Source organism: Oryctolagus cuniculus, chromosome 5 (genome assembly GCF_964237555.1).
Source record: "Oryctolagus cuniculus chromosome 5, mOryCun1.1, whole genome shotgun sequence".
Taxonomy (NCBI): domain Eukaryota; kingdom Metazoa; phylum Chordata; class Mammalia; order Lagomorpha; family Leporidae; genus Oryctolagus; species Oryctolagus cuniculus.
The window spans coordinates 64,073,173-64,094,975 of record NC_091436.1 but is presented as its reverse complement, the minus strand read 5'-3'; the positions used below and the strand labels follow the sequence as shown (position 1 = coordinate 64,094,975).

At 45.7% G+C, this 21,803-nt stretch overlaps 1 protein-coding gene across 1 annotated transcript in view; it reads right to left on the bottom strand.

Moving 5' to 3' along the window:
• PDSS2 (decaprenyl diphosphate synthase subunit 2) overlaps positions 1-21,803 on the bottom strand; it is a 294,359-nt gene that overhangs the window by 12,080 nt on the left and 260,476 nt on the right. Inside the window, exon 7 of the mRNA XM_002714881.5 lies at positions 17,389-17,421. Within this exon, the coding sequence (XP_002714927.5) occupies positions 17,389-17,421 (33 nt within the window). The remainder of the gene's footprint in view (positions 1-17,388; positions 17,422-21,803) is intronic.

Below are 21,803 nucleotides of genomic sequence, written 5' to 3'. Positions count from 1 at the left end.
TCTGCTGCCTCCGCAGGTGCACATTTGCAGCAAGCTGAGGTCAGGAACGGGGCTGCACTTGAATCCAGACACTCCAATCTGGGATGCGGGTGTCCCAAGTGATGTCTTAATGCTGTGCCAAACGCCTGCCCCAGAGTGCTTGCCCTTAACCACTATGCCACTGTGCTTTTCCTTTATTCCTAAAGAGCTCCACTTGAGAAGCAACACATACTTACGTCAACAATGCCATTTACATATCTGCGCACAGGGTAATTTTTAAAAATACATATCACAGGTTAGAAAAAAATACATCAAGTCAAATAACTAAGAAAAAAAACCATACTTATAGGGATGACTGAAAATTGAAGCCATCATTAGATTAATTATGCACCTCTATGACAACATATACAATTTTTCTCTCATCAAACTAAAAATGCCAGATGGTTGCAGAACAAATGTCAACAGGAATGGGAGGTGGAAAATTTCCACATTCTCTGTTAAGAAAAAGGTCATAAATACCTCAACTGATTAAGCATATTCTTCTAGTCATATATCTATATATATAAATAAAATACTTTTTTAACAAAAAGGCTTCAAGCTGACTGAGGTATCATTCTATCTACTACTGAATTATAAAGTAAAACCAAGATATTTTCATGTGATTCCTTAACTAACAAAGTCTTTTCTTTGCTAAAATTCTCAGCCAAAGACATTGATTGTGGTTTCACATAGCAATAGGAAAAAATATTGCCTCAGGTTATTTTTTTATTATTTTTAAAAAATCTAATCTCAGGGTTCATCATACCATATTTAAGTCATTACTAATGTACTAGTGAGTTCAAAATGACAAATATAATTTGGCCTATGCTTTAACATTTTTATTGTTCTAAAGTATTAGGTTACTTTTCTTTTGTAAAACAGCTGGTAAAACCTCAATAATACGGATTTGTATTGAGATTAAAGTATTCTGTAGAAATCTTGAGCTCTTTTCTTTCCTTTTGTGTGTGTGTGTGGAATCCTCCTGTAGGGGCAGGTGCTGTGGCGTAACAGGTGAAGCTGCCACTTGGGACGCCTGCATCCCATATGGGTGCTGGTTCAAGTCCTGGCTGCTCTACTCCCTTTAGCTAATGTGCCTGGGAAAGCAGTAGAAGATGATCCAAGTCCTTAAGCCCCTGTACCCACGTGGAAGACCTGGAAGAAGCTCCTGGCTCCTGGGTTGGATTGGCCCAGCTCCAGCCATTCTCAGCCATTTGGGGAGTGAACCAGAGGATGGAAGACCTCTCTCTCTCTCTCTCTCTAACTCTGCCTTTCAAATAAATAAATCTTAAAACAAAATCATCCTGTATGACTGTATGAGAGCTCATGACTTTTGTTATACTGCTCTCCTTTTGCCTTGCAGAGCCCTGGGACCCAAAGCCCATGCGCGGAGGAAGTAGGAGGAAAGGTGGGCTCTGGGAGGTTACAAAACGCCACTGTCTGTAGATGTGATAGCTCTTCAAGCACTTTTGCAGAATCCCCCAGGTGAGGCCATACAAGAACCTTTTAAAAAAATCTTACAACAGGGAATACCCTTGAGTTGTTCTCTTCCAATAGGACAACTACTGATTAACTCATTTCTGTTGTTTCATAGTAATACGAGAAATGATTAGACAGAGGCAGTGCGCAGACTGTAGTAGGGAGACTCTGGGCCTAAACATGCATGACTCTGGGCCGAGCATCTATTCTTTTTCTTTCTTCTTTTTTTTTTTTTTTTAAAGATTTATTTATTTATTTGAAAGGCAGAGCTCAGAGAGGCAGAAGCAGAGAGAGAGAGATGGAGGTCTTCCATCGCTGGTTCACTCCCCAGATGGCCGCAACAGCTGGAGCTGTGCCTATCTGATGCCAGGAGCCAGGAGCTTCCTCCTGGTCTCCCACATGGGTGCAGGGGCCCAAGGTCCTGGGCCAACCTCTACTTCCTTCCCAGGCCATAGCAGAGAGCTGGATCAGAAGTGGGGCAGCTGGGACTTGAACTGGCGCCCGTTTGGGATGCTGGCACTGCAGGTGACGGCTTTACCCATTATACGATGGCACTGGCCCTAGAGCATTTATTCTAAGCCCTAGTTTTCTCACCCACAAAAGCAGGAAGATAATATTTATACCACAAGGAATTATTGTGAACAAGTAACACAGTGTATGTGAAATGAGTTTGGCATTAGTAAAATGCTATTCAATTGCAAGGTCTGACGCGGGCAGGGGCATGGAGATCCCTGCACAACCTGTGCAGAATGCACCTGGCCTTCAACACAAACATTCCGCCACCATTTCACAGGCTCAGGAAGGCATTTAAAGTTCAGTTTTAATCTGTGATTACTGATGAATTGGAAACTTTTTTTTTTTTTAGATTTTATTTTATTTATTTGAAAGGCAGAGTTACAGAGAGAGAGAGGAAGAGACAGAGAGTGGTATCTTCCACCTGCTGGTTTACTCCCCAGATGGCCGCAATTTAGGGACTGGGATATCCAAATCCAGGAGCCAGGAACTTAATCAAAGTCTCCCATGTAGGTGGCAGGGGTCCAAGCACTAAGGCCATTGTCTGTTGCTTTCCTAGACACATTAGCAGGGACCTGGATCAGAAGTGGAATAGCTGGGACTGGAACCAGGCCTCATTTGGGATGCCACAATTCTGGCCTCAACATGGTTGTTTTTGAAAAATGAATTTGAAACTCAAAACAAACAAAAAACATAGGAACATATTTGGTAATATTTTTATTAAAAATTTTTTTGTATTTTCATTTTATTTGAAAGGCAGAGACAGAGAGAAAGGAAGAGAGGTCTCCCATCTGCAGGTTCACTTCCCAAATGCCCGTAAGAGCCAGGACTAGGCCAGGTTAGAAGTCAGGAGTCCAGAACTTAACGTGGGTCTCCCATGTGGGAGACAGGGGTCCAAACTCCTGATCTGTCACCTGCTGCCTGCCAAGGTTTGCAATAGCAGGAAGCTGGAATAGAGTACAGAGCTGGGACTCAAATCCACACCCCCCCCCCAATATGCAGTATGGGTGTTCCAAGTAGCATCTTAACTGCTAGGCCAAACTCCTGTTCCTTTGGGATCAATTTTTAGAAAGTTTTATTTATTTATTTGAAAGACAGAGTGACAGAGAGAGAAAGGGAGGAAAGGAGGGAGAAGAAGGGAGGGAGGAGGTGAGAGGGAAGGGAGAGAGAGAAATATATTTTATCTGCTAGTTTACTTCCCAAATGCCTGAAACAGCCAGGAACCTAGTACTCAATCTGGGTCTTCCAACTGGTTGGCGGGGACCCAAGAACTTGAGCCATCACCTGCTGCCTCCCAGTGTGTGCACTAGCAGAAAGCTGCAATGGAAATGGAGCTAGGACTTGAACCCAGGCACTCTGATATTTGGGCGTAGGCATCCCAAGTAATGACTAAACCACTGTGCCAAATGCCTGCTCCCCTAATTCATAAACTCTCACCAACAGTTGCCAGGTTGGGCATTCAAGGTTACCAATATGGAATTATATTAAATTTAGGATTAATTCCACAGGAAAAGCAATCATTACTTTTTGGTTACCAGGTCTTCCAAAGAAAAATTGATGATTTATAAATAATCTTAGATTTATCCATACTTTGATTTACAGTTAATTTTTAATTTTAATATCATATTCCAAAGAGGAACTTAATTCTATACACCAAATTTCAAAAAAAAAACCAAAAAACAAAAAACAAAAAAACAAAAAAACAACGAACTGGGACCATGAAGCTTTTTAGCAAACCCTGCAACAGAAAGTCAACAAGCAAAACATGTTGCAGGCTGTAGACTGCGGCAATGAACCGTTCTCGCCTGTAGCTTTTTTCGGAGTCAATCAATAAATAGTAAGCTCTGTAATCTCACGATAAATACTATGCTGGTTATTTAATTAAAAAGGACACTGTGGGACAAGAGCACTCAGGTCACGCGTGTATCAAATGGTCCTGGGGGTCACTGGAGAACGATATAAACTATGTAAGAGTGAGCTTGGCTTTCTATTGTTTTACTCCAGTCTGTATCTGACATTTCTTACATCTCCTCACCCGCTTCAGGGTATGGATGCTGATATTTGGAGGTTGCTTGCCCCAGACTACCACCACCACCACCACCATCCCCGTGACCCTAGATTCCTAAAACCCCACCATGCGGGCCGACACTGTGGCACAATGTTAAGCCACAGCCTTTACTGCTGGCATCGCATATGGGTGCCAGTTCGAGTCCTGGCTACTCCACTTCTGTTCCCGCTCCCTGCTAATGTGCCCGGGAAAGCAGCAGAGGATGGCCCAAGTGCTTGGGCCTGTGCCACTCATGTGGGAGACCCAGAAGTATCTCCTGGCTCCTGGCTTCGGCCCTGCCTGGCCCCAGCCATTGTGACCATTTGGGGATTGAACCAATGGATGGAAGGTCTCTCTCTCTCTTCTCTCTCTGTAACTCTACCTTTCAACTAAATACACAAATCTTGTTAAATAAATAAGTTAATAAATAAAATCCCAACATGCATCCTGATGCAAGATGAGCTTATAACTATGTTTGAGTTCATAAGGAAGCACCACAAACAACAGAAAATTTAGTTAGAGAGAATAATGCAAACAAAATGCACACATCAGCCACGTCTTTCAGGTAGTTTGCATTAGACAGACGGCAATGCAAGAATCAATGTACAGGGTGAAGATGTTACTCTCTGAGCCATGTTAATGCAAATGAATTCACAAGAGTACAACTATTCTAGAGGTACAGGTCTCTAGGTTATGGTGTTACGGAAGGTATGTTTTTTCACATAGAGCTTCACCTCCCTCAACAGAAAATGGTGATGAGAACTTGTTTTAAATGGTTACATCTATGGAAACTTTCTTGGAAGACTGAAGAATGCTTACCAGCTAACAAATGTCACAATAATTACTGCCTGGTTTGGCAGCTATAATTCCTAGGACACTCATTTATTAGACAACTTCATTTCTAGAGCTGTGTTAGATTATGGGGTAATACAACCAGTCTTCTGGATGCTTGCAAGACCAGAGCCCACACACGGCTTCTTTCTGTGCACACCTACAGGGCTGTGAGAAACTGTATGGTGTGAACAACATACACAGTGGAATCAGCAGGTCTGGGAAGGGCTCTGTGAGATAACAGCTAACACTGTTGGGCTATCCAAGCTCTCTCTGTATAAAGAGAAGTTTCAGAGAGAGAGAGAACCCCATAGAATCATTTGATTAAGGTGCTCAGGTATGCCTTGAACATACTGCCCACCGAAAAGCAGGCAAACAGTGGCATGCATCTTAGAAAAAGCCTAGCACATAGAGATGCCTACAACTTTTTCTAAACAGGCACACACAAATCTCGTCAAGGTTAGACTTATTTCCTGCGATCTAGAATAGGGAGATCTTCCACAGGGGGCACCATTGCACTGTGCACTACTCAAGCTTGGGCGGTATGGCTGTGGCTTTATTATGATCTAGTGCATAGGTAAGAGCGTTCATCAGGCCAGCGAGTCCAGGGCTGGCAGAGAAGGACAGGATCTATTCACTCACAGTCCTTAGTGGAACCTCACACATTGCTCACTTACGTCGCTGGTCTTGTGATCTCCACTATTATTGCAGAAATTTTATTTGAGAATTGGGGGGGGGCCCAGACACCTTGGTAATTCAGGAGAGACAGTTAAGTATGCGATCAGGATCAATACTCTGTCTGATGTGGTCAGCAGGAGGCTGAATGGGGCATGCAGATGCTATATAGGAAACATGGGGAATGGCTTCAGATGTGAACTGAATAAATTACAGCTGCCGGTGGAACAAACAGCTTGAAATCACAAAAATCTTTAATTCTGCACACAATCAGACTGGAGGATTAGGGTATGAGTTTGGAAATATGGACCCAGGAAATAACAAAGATGTCTAATTTACTCAAACTACATTTCAGATTTCATTGTCTACACAGAGGTCCCTGTTCTGCTCCCCGCCCCCCGCCCCCCAGAAGCAAATAGCAGCAGCAGCAACAACAAAGTAACATAATTTTGGAAAACCTATACTTCCTTATGGTATTTTATGACAGGGAAAGAAATAGCACCTCCTTCAGATCTACATACAAACTGTGTCAGTGGGTAAAACAGACTCTTCTATGGGCACAGAAGGCTCCATCCGTGGCATGAAGACATACAGGCTCCCCCTGCGCACAGGTGGCTCCTGACACCACAAACTGGGAGCAATAATTGAATCCAGCTACCCGACGGTGCAGAGCGCTCACCCACGGAACCAGGCTGGAGGGCATTTTTGGCTGACTTTCCAGACTGAGTCAGAAGACTGCCCTCCCTGAGCGTGCAGGGCACTGAGGATACAACCATTTGATCAGGAGTGTACGTGAGGGAAAATAAGAGGAGAAGGGGGGGGGGTCAAATATGCCTTAGGAATTAGAAGAACAGAAAACAGGCACAAGCACGTGGGGTGTCTGGACTCATTCATTCAACATTCAACAGATATCTACTGGGCACCTACTCTGTGCCAGGCACTGTGGTAACCCTCAGGGTTTAAAGATGAACAAATGCACACATCACTCCAGGCTTACAGCCAAAAATCGACCTTCAGCTACAATCTAAGTCTGCTTTAGTTGCCTGATGAAGGTTAGGTATTATGTAGATATATACTTTTAATGGGCTGGTAATTCAAAATAGCAGATTTTAAGAGTAGGAGAGACTGCCCCACTAAATATTGTTTTCATGAACTAAATAATTTAACATTTTATGGATACCAGTATAAACCAAAGACCAACAAACCAGGAATGTATGATCTGAAGAAAAGTAAGAGAGATTTATAAGGGCCTACATTCAAATAGTATCTGGGCTGGGGTATATTAAGCCGCCACTTGGGATGCCTACATTCCATACTGGAGCACCCAGGACTGAGCCCTGCATGCACCTGAACTCCAGCTCCCTACTATTGTGCCAGGGGTGCAGCAGAATTTGGCCTAAGCACTTGGGTTCCTCACACCAAAGTGGGAGACTCGCATGGAGTTCCTGGCTCCTTGCTTTGGCCTGGTGCAGCCTGGTTGTTGTAGGTGTTTGGGGAGTAAACCAGCATATGGAAGATCTCTGTCACTCTGCCTTTTGAATAAATAAAAATGAATAAATAGACATTAAAAAATAGTACTTGGGCTAACAACTGAGAGGGTGGCATATTTTATGATGTCATAAAGAGACTTAACATCGAAATAATTTAATAATTTTATTCACGTCCACAGGGGAACAGAGATTATGATCATTAAATCTGGATGCCACTGAGGTGTGTGGGATTGCTAACACCTCAGAGAATAAGAATCTAATTTTAAAATAACATGAAGAAATTAGAAGAACAGATCATCAAAGCAAGATGATAGTCACTGGGGACAAATGCAAAATAATATACTCAGATACTTGCAAGGGAAAAGCCAGAGTGAAGGCAACTGTTGTGCAAAAAGGCTAGAGGGCTCATAAGAAGGCACAGCTCTGGTTTAAGAAAACTGATTACTGCTTGTCTGATTTAGAATTCATTTTTTCAAAAGAGATTTATTCTCTTATTTATTTGAAAGGTAGAATGACACACAGAGAGACAGACACACACACATGGAGAGAAATAGATCTTCCATCCACTGGCTCACTGACCAGACGGTCACAAAAGCTGAGGCTGGGGCCGGCACTGTGGTGCAGCAGGTTAACGCCCAGGTCTGAAGTGCCGGCATCCCATATGGGTGCCGGTTCAAGACTTGCTGCTCCACTTCCAATCCAGCTCTCTGCTATGGCCTAGGAAAGCAGTAGAAGATGGCCCAAGTCCTTGGGCCCTTGCACCCACGTTGGTGACCTGGAAGAAGCTCCTGGCTGTTGCGGCCAATTGGGGAGTGAACCAGCAGGTGGAAGAACTCTCTCTCTGTCTGACTTTCAAATAATAAATAAATAAATCTTTAAAAAATAAACAACAACAACAAAAAAACCTGAGGCTGAGCTAGCACTAAGTCAGGAGGCAAGAGCTCCATCTGGGTCTCCCACATGGCTGGGACTCAAGTCCTTGAGCTGGTGTCTGCTGCTTCCCAGGTGCACTGGCAGGGAGCAGGATCAGAAGCAGAGTGGCCAGGACTGTAATCAATGCTCTGATATGTGGGCACCCCAAGTGGGGGCTTAACTCACTGCACCATGATGCCCACCCATAGAATTCACTTTTAATATAAAGTTGTATGTTCAGCAAAAAGTTTCTATGTTTTATTATGGACAGAAGTTGATAACTGATTGCTTTTCCATCAATAATGGCATCATCAAAATTTTGAAATCAAGGCTGCAGTTGCAACAACTGATTTAAAGAAATTGTTCTGAAAAACAACAGGCTAAGGAGATTTCTATTTATTATTACTCTAAGGAAAAACACTCACATGGAATATGGTTGGCAAAAGAAAAATAACTGGTTTTATCCAATTTTTTTAAGGAAATGAGGAGTAGGGGGATTTGTTTTATTTATTTATTTATTTGACAGGTAGAGTTACAGACAGTGAGAGAGAGACAGAGAGAAAGGTCTTCCATCCGATGGTTCACTCCCTAAGTGGCTGCAATGGCCAGAGCTATGCCTATCCGAAGCCAGAAGCCAGGTGCCTCTTCCTGGTCTCCCATGTGGGTGCAGGGGCCAAGCACTTGGGCCATCCTCCACTGCTTTCCCAGACCACAGCAGAGAGCTGGTCTGGAAGAGGAGCAACCAGGACTAGAACCTGGTGCCCAAGATTTGTTTGTTTTAAAATATGATTCAATTCTTTCTTCCTTCTTTTTTTTTTAAAAAAAGAATTTGACTTATGGGACTGGTGCTGTGGTGCGGCGGATTGAAGCCCTGGCCTGCAGCACCAGCATCCCATATGAGTGCTGGTTCCAATCCCAGCTGCTCTACTTCTGATCTAGCTTTCTGCTAATGCACCTGGGGAAACAGAGGAAGATGCCTCTGTTTCAACAGCTCTGGCAGATGCCTCTGTTTTGACAGCTCTGGCAGTTGCAGTCATTTGGGAAATGAACCAGCAAATGGAAGACCTTCCTGTCTCTCTCTCTCTCTCTCTCTCTCTCTCTCTCTCTCTCTGTGTCTCTACCTCTCTCTGTAACTCTGTTTTTCAAATAAATAAAATAAATCTTAAAAAAAAAAAAGATTTTCACTTATTTATTTGAGAAGCAGAGAGACGGAGAGATCTTCCATCGATTGATTCACTCCCCAAATGCCAGCCACAATGGGGCTGGGTCAAGCCAAAGCCAGGAGCCAGGAACTCTATCCAGGTCTCTCACATGAGTGACAGAGACCCAGGTACTGGAGCCATCACCTGCTACCTCCCAGAGTGTGCATTAGCAGAAAGCTGGAATCAGGAGGGGAGCTGGAACTTGTATCTAGGTGCTCCGATATGGGATGCAGGTGTTTGAAGTGGCATCTTTTTTTTTTAAGCAAGTTTTATATAATAAATATAAATTTCATAGGTATAGCTTTAGGAATATAGTGGTTCTTCCCCCAATATCTGCCTTCCCACCCCCACTCCTGTCCCATCTTTTACTCCCTCTCCCATCCCATTCTTCATTAAGATTCATTTTAATTATCTTTATATATATACAGAAGACCACCTCTATACTAAGTAAATATTTCAACAGTTTGCACCCATACAGACACACAAAGTATAAAGTACTGTTTGAAGACTAGTTTTACTGTTGATTCTCATAGTACAACTCACTAAGGACAGAGGTCCTGCATGGGGAGTGCATGCACAGTGACTCCTGTTGTTGATTTAACAACTGACACTCCAAGTGGTATCTTAACTGTTGTGCCAAATGCCCACCCCAAGAGGGGGGATCTAGAACTTTCAGATGACAGCTCTGGCAGAGACCCCCAGTGCCTCTCCCTGCAGGTAGGCCACCACACGGACACGCACAGGGACTGCTCAGCAGTCAGCCTTTGCCCTTCAACCATTCTTCAGAGCCCAGCACAAATATTCCTGGAGTACAACATTTACATTTTCCAACTACGCATTTCTGCCTGTTGACACAGAAGCAAACAATTCTTTAGGAACCCACAATTAAATTCTGGTTATGTCACTAAAAGTATGATTTCAGACCATTTTTCAATTCTTACCAGTTTAGGTTATAATCTGAGAAAGTTCCACTTCAAATCAAAGTCTACTTACAAAGCAGAAATCTTTCAAGAGTACAGTTTATTTCTTAATTAAAACACTAATGCCTTGATTTGTATTTTTTACATGTTGTCTTCCAGTCTTTATGGAGCATATAAAATTTTACATAGTTGTACCCACATAATAATGGTATTTGCATTTTTTTCCCTTTAAATTCTGCTATAAACATCTTACCTAATTGCACCACTAGTCTTTTATGGAACAAGAAAGGGGAGGGAATGTCAACGCATCTACGTGGTCTCTGCAGTTATCACTCAAACAGAAATGCTAAGTGTGAAGACATCTTCAGGGGGCTGGAGGAAGCAGGGTGGCTTCACGTCAACAGCGACAGTGTGTGGAATATTTTACCAAAGGAGGTAACGTACAGTCCCAGGGTAGGAGAAGAAGCATCTGCCCACGGAAGGGGTACTGGGAAGAGAAAACATGGCAACATCTGTTCTCTAAATGTGCCAATGTGAAGAATTCTCAGAGCCAGTTAGCTAGGGTTATGGGAAAGAGCGGGCGGCAAAATTGCCTGCCAAAAATACATAAATAAATAAATAAAGGAGGCTGCCTTTGTCTGAAAAGAGAGAACAATAATGTTTACCAAAAATATATTTCCATACTCAAGGTTTAAAAGAGTAGAATCTTGGACTCCGTATGCAGCCAAACGGTTGCAGCCGCTATGTATAATAACGAGAAGAGATGGCTAAAAGGGCAAACCTGGGAAAGGAGAAGCACAAGAAAGGAAAGCTCCCCCCCCCCTTTTTTTCCCTTCTTAAAAGGAAGTGGTGATTCGTGGTCATGCAAATGTAAATGTCTGTGGGCATCACTGTTTGCTGGTGGGAAGAGAATTTTAATGCGTACGCTATGCAAATGCATTTTGTAATAAAACAAAATGTGCAAGGACTTCTAGGGTGGGGAGGGCAGAGGAGAGCAGCAGTTGCTGAGGCTCCTGTCTGAGAGGCAGGGGAGGGCAGGGCCAGAACGGACGGCTCCGGAACCCTCAGCAAGCCTGGGGGAGTGGGAGTCAAGACCCTTCTGAAAAATACCTCGTGCGCTTCATGGAGAACTGGGTGTCTAAAGAACTGGCATCTGTAAGAGCCTGCCTTTTTTTTTTTTTTTTTTTTTGGAAAGGCAGAGTTACAGAGAGAGGGAGAGTAAGACAGAGAGAGAGAAAGAAGGAGAGAGAGAAAAAAATCTTCCATCTGCTGGTTCACTCCCCAGGTAGCCACAACAGCCAGGGCTGGGCCAGGCAGAAGCCAAGAGTTTCTTTCAGGGCTCCCACGTGGGTGCAGTGGGTCATCTTCTGCTGCTTTTCCCAGGCCATTACAAAGAGCTGGATTGGAAGTGGAGCAGTCAGGACACATACCAAACTGGTGCCTATATGGGATGCCAGTGCCACGGGAGGCAGCTTCACCGGATATGCCACAGTGCCAGCCCCTGCAAGAGCTTTCTTTACTGAGTGTATAACCCTGAGTGATTCTCTGTGCTACCATGAACCTCATAACAGGATGTTAAAGAAAACACAAAATTCACTTTTCTGTACTGAGTTTTGGGGCAAAGTCTATGAAATGCATAGTAAAGACCGGAGCTAAAGATAAAGCAAACTATTGTAAGCCGTCTTTGTGTCCAAATTAGCATGAATGCCAAAACCCATTTAAGGCACAGTCCTAGGCTCTTGTGTGAGAATGTAGAGGAGGCAGAGTCCACAGTGCTGGACAGGTCTATTTTTGACCAAATGACGTTTGTTCATATCTGTATATCTCAGGCAATTATTAAAAAGAAATTGCAGAAAAGTCTGTGTCTCTATGATGGAGATATTTAAGCAAGCCATTTTAAATGTTAAAAAATTAAGATTGCAGAAAGTCGAACCATAGGTGCCATGTTTTGCCTGAAGTGGTAAAAATACCATCTGCCTCAGTCTTTTAGCAGCATGCTTATTTCAAGTAGCAGTAGGCTAAACTACAGGCATACGCTCGGCTCCAGCTGGGGAAAATACACAGACGTTTGGAGATGTTTGTCTGAGTCCGGGTAGTCAACATAGTCGTTTTCTTTTGGACATATACATTAGTTACCATAGCAAACCAAGCGTGAATGTGGTCCGAGAGGCCCCCCCCCCCCCAGTCCCAAGGCATGTCCAAGATTCCCTACAATGCGGTAGGTGGCACTCTTCCCTCTAGTGCCCAACTCCGTTGGCTGTGTACTTGGGGCCAAAAGCCGAAGGTCCACGCGATGGTCTGAGAGGCGCACACACACCCAGGGCTGCAGACCATCACTGTAATTAAAGCACTGTGCACATGCGCACAGCTATTAACCTCAGTCTTGTTCACTGCGGTAATTACTTTCCATCTCCCAAGATCCGCACAGGTTCACCCAGGTCAGGACGACGTTCCTGGTTTCCCCAGCTGGGGCGTGCCTAAGGGAGAATCAGCTTCCATCTCTGCCCACCTCCCAGGGGTGAGCTTCGGTAGTGGGAGCAGGGACTCTGGTGCGGGGGTTTAACCACCTTCAGGGCAGGGAGACCGAATGAATGAAAAGTTGTCAAGTGCTTTGCTATCTTACGGTGAAAGGCACTACTGAAGCGGGAAGCATTCACATCCAGGGTCCATCTCAACAGGAACTCAATTAAAAGGTAACTCAATTTCTTATCTGAGTGTTTGAGGACCAGACCACTGTTTGGCTGAACGTGACAAACACCCCAGAGATCCAGCTGGGACAGGGTTTGAAATGATCGCTTCTTCCATGCTCTCCCCTGCTTCCCCGCAGCTGAGGCTGACAAAATGTGCCTGGTGGCAAATAAAGCCACAGAGTGCGTGACCAACATAATGTTCTGTGGTTTCTTGCAATCTGATTTTTTTTCAGACAAAATGTGGCTTTTGAGTAAATATTCATTGCTTGGAAATAATGAGATGTTCAGCAACAGATACATTTCATAATAATTTCATAACTCACAAGAGCTTCCTGATAGCCCCTGAGTTTTTGAAATAGCATTTTACCAATCACTCCCCCATCCCCAGCGGAAGCCAGGTCACCAAGCATGAAGCCTGCATTGGTTACAGTGAGTGTCATGAGCAGTGAGACTGCACAGACAGAGGTGGGGAGGCCCCGGGTCTGGATGTCTTACTGAAGGCCTGGAACACCCTGTGTGAGACACAGCACTGAGAGCTGCACCCTGCAGACATCTCCATGGTACTCAGTACGGGAAGGTTGCATCTTCCCCACCATGTTACTTGGGGGTAAGCCTGTGTTAAGAATGACAAGGTTTACCCGTTACAACAGCACTGTGGTGTAATGAGTAGAACTGCCGCCTGCAGTGCCGGCATCTCATATGGGCGCCGGTTCGAGACCTGGTTGCTCCACTTCTGATTCAGCTCTCTGCTATAGCTTGGGAAAACAGTAGAAGATGGCCCAAGTCCTTGAGCCCCTGCACCCAGCAAAGGAGACCCAGAGGAAGCTCCTGGCTCCTGGCTTCGGATCGGAGCAGCTCTGGTCGTTGCAGTCAACTGGTGGTGAGTAAACCAGCACACAGAAGACCTGTCTCTCTCTCTCTCTCTGCCTCTCCCCTCTCTGTGTAACTCTGACTTTCAAAAAAAAAAAAAAAAGAAAAAAGAAAAAAAAAAAAGAAAAAAGAAAAAAAAAAAAGAATGACAAGGTCTTAACTGATTACTTCAGTCAGCCTAGACCAGGGGGCTTTATCAGAATAGCCCTACAAGTTCAAGGGTTGAGGGTGGGTTTCTGTTTTCTGGTATGGGCAGTGTTGTCACTGGCACTTGAAGGTAGCCCTAGGCCACATGGGGGTGGGCTGTACCACTCTTACATGGTCAACATACTCTCACAATGGCCAATGGAGTCTGCAGTCCTGGATCCCAGACCGCTCACATCCTCCTGCAACACTCGCGTCTGCACATGTGTCAGCTGCTCCTTCATGTGCGCCTGTGTCCAGGAGGGTGAAGCAGCCATGAATGAGGCTGCCGAGGCTCCTGCTCTTAGATTCTACGTCCCAGTGGAAGCAGAAAGAAGTAAACAAGCTCTGATAATTTCAGACCATGAAAAATGTTCAGAGGGAAAGCAGAAGAGGGCAGGGGAGTGGCTACCGGACACAGCAAGGCCTGAGCCTTGTTCCCGATGCCCATCCTGGCATGGGCATGGTGCTTCGGACACGGTCAAGGGCAAATTAACATTGGCTGGGTGGATGAAGGCTGAGTCTGGGCCTCAGCAGTATGCAGGATAAGAGTGTCTCCTCCTAGGGACTGGGACTGTGTAGCAGAGTCAGTGCAGGAGATGAAGCTGCCACTCCTGACTCCCGCAACCCCTATTGGAGGGCCAATTTGAGTCCCTGCTCCAGGACTTCCCATCCAGCTTCCTGCTAATGCACCCGGAAGGCAGCAGATGACGGCCCAAGTACTTGGGTCTCTACCACCCACGTGGCAGAGCCAGATGGCCTGACCCAGCCTTGGTTAGGGAGTAAACCAGTGGAAGCTGTTCTGACTTTCAAGGAGATGAAAATAAAATAAACCTTAAAAAACAAAAGGCAAATGTCTCTTCCTAAATTTGGAATGGACCTTAGCAAGTGGAACAGGGCTATTCTCAACTGCTCACTTTGTACTGAGGAAAGTAAGGGAAGGCCAAAGAGACGAAGTAACTGAGGGTCAGATTTTGCAGTGAGCTGGTGGCAGACCCATGCTTGGTCTGGGGTGCTCTTATCTGTGCCCTTTCCAATGGAAATCTCTTCCATTGTCAAGTGCTTCTGCAATAAGAAACCCCAGAGGTATTCTTTGAAGCCTAAAGAACATCAGCGCTCAGCAGTCACTCTTTCCCCACCAGCCTCTTCACACATAGGTGAGCCTGTTTCCACCCCGGCAGAGATCCCAGCCTTCACCTTCACACTGGTTCATTACAACCTTCCTAAGCAGCCTTCTTAGTCCTGCTGAGGGCTGCACCCTGGGTCAAAGCTTTCCTTATCTTCCTTCACCCAGATCAAAAGCTTGATACCAGATTTTCTGCTGCAATTTACATGTTTCCAATTTACTTCAGGCATCTTCTATTTTCTTATAGCCTCCACTTACTCGCTCACTTACTCAACATTTTCCCCAGTGCCAAGTACTATGTGAGGCATCAGGTATAGGAATAAAATGGACACCGCCCCTGCCCTGGAAGAGCTCACAGTTTATGCTCTCTCTATAAACAGATCATTATAATATAGGAGTAAGGAACTGAAAGCATCTAACCCAGCCTGGGGAGTCACAGAGGACTTCCTATAGAAGACGTGGCTAAATTAAACCTTTTAGGATGAGCAGAGGGGGAAGGGCATTCCAGAGGGGACAGCAGAGCAGAGGCACAGGGGATGGAAACGGTCCATGTCGTGGTCTTTGGTGCAGCTGGAATAGGTGATGAAGCAGGGGCAACCCTGTAGGGGGCGTGATCACTGCTCCATGGATGCCAACCCAAGCAAGTCCTGCATGTACCATACAGACAACAGGGAGCCCATGCGGGCTGTTGAGCTGGAGAGTGAAACTGTCAGATCTGTGGTGTTGGTGGACACTCTGGCTGGTAATGGGGCTGCGGGGAGGAAACAGGCAGGGAGCCCAGGCAGCAGTCATCTTTTCAGCGGTTCAGATGCAAAGACCGTGAACGTGAACAACGGGAGAGAGGTCAAGAGGAGGGGCACTCAGGAACATGGAGGATATAAAACAGATGTGGCTTGCCCAAGGCACACAGAGGGAGGGAGTAGGTGCAGTTTCTCGTGTGGTGAGTTCCTCATAGGGTTGACTGTCAGGCTGACAGTGGCAGCAACAGGACAGAGAACAGGTAAAAAGGACCAAGCTACAATGCCAAGATGAACCCTAACACAAACCACGGATGCCAAGTGAGGAGGACATATCAGTGCTGGCTCAGGGGTTGCTACAGACAAAGGTACTGCTCTGGTGCAGGATACTGGTAATGGGGGTGGCTGTGTGTGTGTGATGACTCCCAACTTATACAGTGAACCCAAAACTGCTCTAAAAGATAAGGCAATCGGAAAACAACGAGAGATGCCAGGAGGGTGCTGGGTTGTGTTTAAGACATACTGGGCTTGTACGCCTGTGGGAAGCTCTAAGACAGGTCCAGAGCTTGTGCTTGGGTGTGTGATGAGCCTCGGCAGATATCCAAGGAAGAGACAGATTTGGGACCTCTGGGCTTAGAGGTGTCTCTGTTGCCTAGTGGCTCTTGAAAGAGGCATAAGATCGTGAGGCAAATAGAAGGAGGCACTGCGTTTCGAGCAAGGAGAGGAGTCAGAGCCATGGAGGTGCAGCTGTGGGTCACCAGGAGTGTGCTTGAATGTGTGATAAGCTAGGTCCTGGACAGGGAGGTCTTTGTGGATTTTTGCCATCCTGCTGCAGGCAGAGCCTTTCTGGGTCATATTTCTTCCTGCCTGTCTTTGGAGTGCAGGTGTGCTGCCCCCCCCTGAATTTTTCTGATTGCTACATAAATCAGCTGGTTGGCGAGCTCCTGTAGCCAGGCAGCTGTATGCATGCCATGCACCTGCTACATATCCCTCTTGCCCCTGAGGGGAAAACAGAATGTGACCCAACTGTGCGAGATCTCAACTCCTGTAGTGGTTTTTATTTTTTAAAACCAGGACTGTGTGTCACAATGATCTGGGGAGACTTTTTCAAATCACTCCAGCTTGGCCCCACCCTGTTCTCTGATGCAGTAGGCCCTAGGTACTTGTGTTTTCCAAAGCTGCGCAGGTGATATGAGAACGCTTCCCTTTAGAGTTTCAGTCTGTCCTGGGCAGTGCATCGCAGGCATTAACTGAATGAGCTAAAAGTTCTCTTCTAGGCATGGGCAATGGGCATCTTTCAACAATGCTTAGTGATCTTGTTTAGTTTTCTTCAAAGCACTTACAACCTTCTGATATTACATTATGTATTATGTAACAAGTAACATGTATAATATAAATTATGGATCTATTTAGCTGTTTACTAGTTATCCATTTCCCCTACTACATTATAAATAGTGTGAAAGACTTCCTCTGGATCACTGTTGTATTCCTAATACAGTATCTGGAATGGAACAGGCACTTAGTAAGGACGTTAAATATTCAGTGAACCTTACTCTCCCTGCTAATGCCTTTCACTTAACAGGAAATACCACTTCGCGTTAGATGAGAAGATTCTCTTTGGATCTTTCAAATATAAATGAAAAGCAAACAACAGATTTAAATGTATAAAACTGTATAGTATGTATAAAATCTACATACCTTAGTATAGTTTAATCTTCCTTTTTCTTGAGCCTAAAACAAAAGAGAGGGGAAGATTAATTTCATTCTTTATAAACTATTTAGTGCTTCTATAACTTTTGCTTCTTAAAGAATATATATATATATATACACACACTTATATATATTCACTTAGATAGATGTACATACACACTGAACCATTTAAAAATGTTCATAGAGGCTGGTGCCACGGCTCACTAGGCTAATCCTCCGCCTTGCGGCGCCGGCACACTGGGTTCTAGTCCTGGTCGGGGCGTCGGATTCTGTCCCGGTTGCCCCTCTTCCAGGCCAGCTCTCTGCTGTGGCCAGGGAGTGCAGTGGAGGATGGCCCAAGTGCTTGGGCCCTGCACCCCATGGGAGACCAGGATAAGTACCTGGCTCCTGCCATCGGATCAGCGCGGTGCGCCAGCCGCGGCGGCCATTGGAGGGTGAACCAATGGCAAAGGAAGACCTTTCTCTCTGTCTCTCTCTCTCACTGTCCACTCTGCCTGTCAAAAAAAAATGTTCATAGAAAAGTTCTTTAAAGCCGGCGCCGTGGCTCAATAGGCTAATCCTCCACCTTGCGGCGCCGGCACACCGGGTTCTAGTCCCGGTTGGGGCGCCGGATTCTGTCCCGGTTGCCCCTCTTCCAGGCCAGCTCTCTGCTATGGCCAGGGAGTGCAGTGGAGGATGGCCCAGGTGCTTGGGCCCTGCACCCCATGGGAGACCAGGAAAAGCACCTGGCTCCTGGCTCCTGCCAGGATCAGCGCGGTGCGCCGGCTGCAGCGGCGGCCATTGGAGGGTGAACCAACGGCAAAAGGAAGACCTTTCTCTCTCTGTCTCTCTCTCTCACTGTCCACTCTGCCTGTCAAAAAAAAAAAAAAAAAAAAAAAAAGTTCTTTAAAAAGTTCATGGAAAAGTAGAATTAAAACATAAGTTAGTTTTGGTATAAAAATTTTTTGAAACATTTTGAAAAATTCCAACATACAGAAAAGTTGAAAGGACAGGACAATTAGCACATTTCGTCTATACCACACAGGTGTGGACACCATAATGGCTTCACCCTGTGTGCTGTGGTACACACCATTCTGTATCCCCAGGACCTTACATGTAATACTATCAAACTTTATTTAAAGATTTGTTTTATTTATTTTAAGGAGTTGTAGAGAGAGGTAGAGACAGAGAGAGAGGTCTTCCATCTGCTGGTTCATCCCCAAAATGGTTGCAATGGCCAGAGCTGAGCCAATCCAAAGCCAGGAGCTTCTTCTGGGTCTCCCATGTGGGTGCAGGAGCCCAAGGACTTGGGTCATCCTCTGCTGCTTTCCCAAGCGCATTAGCAGGGAGCTGGATCATAAGTGGAGCATCTGGGAACTGAACTGCTGCCTATAAAGGATGTTGGTGCTGCAGGCCAGGGCTTCAACCTGTTTAGCTACAGCACTGGCCTCACTATCAAACCTTAAAAACTGACAATAACGCTGTATTGTCTAACATACCGCCCACAATCACATTCCTCCATTGTCCCAAGAATACCTTTCATAACTTCCCCAGAACAGAACTCATCCAGGTTCACCTATTGCATCTGACTTTTATGTCTCTTTTCAGCCTTTTTTTTTTGGACAGGCAGAGTGGACAGTGAGAGAGAGAGACAGAGAAAAAGGTCTTCCCTTGCCGTTGGTTCACCCTCCAATGGCCGCCGTGGCCGGCGCGCTGCGGCCGGCGCACCGCGCTGATCCGATGGCAGGAGCCAGGAGCCAGGTGCTTTTCCTGGTCTCCCATGGGGTGCAGGGCCCAAGCACCTGGGCCATCCTCCACTGCAATCCCTGGCCACAGCAGAGAGCTGGCCTGGAAGAGGGGCAACCGGGACAGAATCCGGCGCCCCAACCGGGACTAGAACCCGGTGTGCCAGCGCCGCAAGGCGGAGGATTAGCCTAGTGAGCCGCGGCGTCGGCCTCTTTTCAACCTTTTAAATTTAAACCAGTCCCTCCCCACTTTTCATGAAATGGAAATAAAAGCCACTAACTTCTTTTGGAGGAGACCAGGACAGCTGTCTTCTAAAATGTCTCTTCTTAAATTTGTCTTACAGGACTTACTGCGTCATTTAACTTGTCCATGTTTCACTTATAATCTGCAAGTTGGGTCTGCAGAAGCTTGCTTAGATTCAGGTTAAACATGTTGGCAAGAATACACCGTGTGCAATACTGCACACTTTATCAGTCTAGGAGGCACAAAAGTCCAAGTCCTGGTGATGCCGTGCTTGAACTTGGTTGATGTGGTGACTGTCAGGTGACCCTACTGTAATGATTTATTTCCTCCTGCACAATCTGCAAACAATGTGTGTGTGTGGGGGGGGGGGTCAGTCATTTTTCACTTCCCTTGGCATAATTTTGCTTATGCTGTATTATGTCAAAAGGCCTTCATCCCTACTCCCACCCACACTAGGGATAAGGACAAGGAAGGAAAGATGAGGTAATGAATATACCCTTTGTGAGGTCAAATTTTATTTCAAAACTTTTAGTTGGCAACAAAACACAATTTAAAATGAACACACTTGGGCCAGCACTGTGGCCTATGGGTAAAGCTGGCACCAGCAGTGCCAGCATCCCATATGGTCATCAGTTCAAGTCCTGGCTGCTCCACTTCTGATCCAGTTCTCTGCTGTGGCCTGGGAAAGCAGTACAAGATGGTCCAAGGCCTTGGTACCCTGTACCTGCTGGGGAAGACCCAGAGGAAAATCCTAGCTCCTGGTTTCAGATCAGTGCAGCTCCAGCCACTGCAGCCAACTGGGGAGTGAACCAGCGGATGGAAGACCTCTTTCTCTCTTTCTGCCTCTCCTTCTCTCTCTGTGTAACTCTTTCAAATACATAAATCTTCAAAAAAAAAAAAAAAACACCCACATTTTCTCAAATGTGTTATATGCCAAATCTTTTTTTTTTTTTTTTTTTTTTTTTTAAAGATTTACCTATTTGTTTGAAAGGCAGGGCTACAGAGTGAGAAGGAGAGACAGAGAGAGAAGAGAGAGCTCTTCCATCTGCTGGTTCACTCCCTAAATGGTCACAACAACTGGGGCTGGGCCAGACTGAAGTCACGAGCTAGAAGCCTCGTCTTGTTCTCCCACATGGGTGCAGGGGCCCAAGGGAGACCTTGGGCCATACTCCACTGCTTTCGCAGGTACATCAGCAGAGAACAGCCAGGACATGAACCAGCACCCATATGGGAAGCTGGTGCCAGAGGCCATGGTTTAACCTACTGTTAAGGCTGAATCTTAACATATTAGAGACAACCACTGAATTAGCATTTGTTATCAGGCAAACTTGTGCTTTGCAGAGTTAAGACTGAAACTCCTGCCACCTCTGCTTAGAACAGGAGCCCTTCACCACACCAACATGTTAGGTCTTGAGACCATGAGATGACGTCATAGAGGTGATTAACATGGGCAGGTTACTTCCGCCAGGGAAAGGTAACATTTGCAACGTTGGTCCTGACTCTTCTTGCTTATTTACAAGCCTTTAAAAATTTATCCATAGCAGCCTACATTCTGTTTTTCTTATTTCCATAATAAAAAACTAGCAACGTCCCAGCTCAATAGGCTAATCCTCCGCCTGTGGCGCCAGCACCCTGGATTCTAGTCCCAGTTGGGGCGCCAGATTCTGTCCTGGTTGCCCCTCTTCCAGGCCAGCTCTCTGCTGTGGCCCGGGAATGCAATGGAGGATGGCCCAAGTCCTTGGGCCCTGCACTGGCATGGGAGACCAGGAGGAAGCACCTGGCTCCCGGCCGCTGCGGCCACTGAGGGGTGAACCAACGGCAAAGGAAGACCTTTCTCTCTGTCTCTCTCTTTCACTCTCCACTCTGCCTGTCAAAAAAAAAAAAAAAAAAAAAAAAAACCACAAAAACCCAAAAAAACCCACCACAACCTAGCAAGAAGTCATGGCTCATACATAGCTGTTGGCACTATCACAAACCACTCCAGGATCACAATTTGAATGCTTTCAATGAAACAAAAATCCTCTGAAACCAATACACAATAAAAAATAATTTAGGGTTTTCCAAATTTTTTTCAGAGATGTAAGATTTAAGTGAACTAAGAAGAATTTGAACCTAGTACTGAGACACATTGTAGCAAAAGGAATGTGAGTCAGCAACTTGTGTAGGAGTGGCACAGAGCCCTGAACACATCTACCTGGCTAACTCGTGGTCCTGCCAGCCACTCTGATACTGAACAGACATGCCCTGGCCTTGGTGCTGTGAACATCTACTCCAAAGATGACTGGTGACCAAAATTTTAGTAGCTTGGGGCTGGCACGCAGCAGGTTAACACCCTGGCCTAAAGCACCGACATCCCATATGGGTATGGGTGCTGGTTGGAGACCTGGCTGCTTCACTTCCGATCCAGCTCTCTGCTGTGGCCCAGGAAGGCAGTG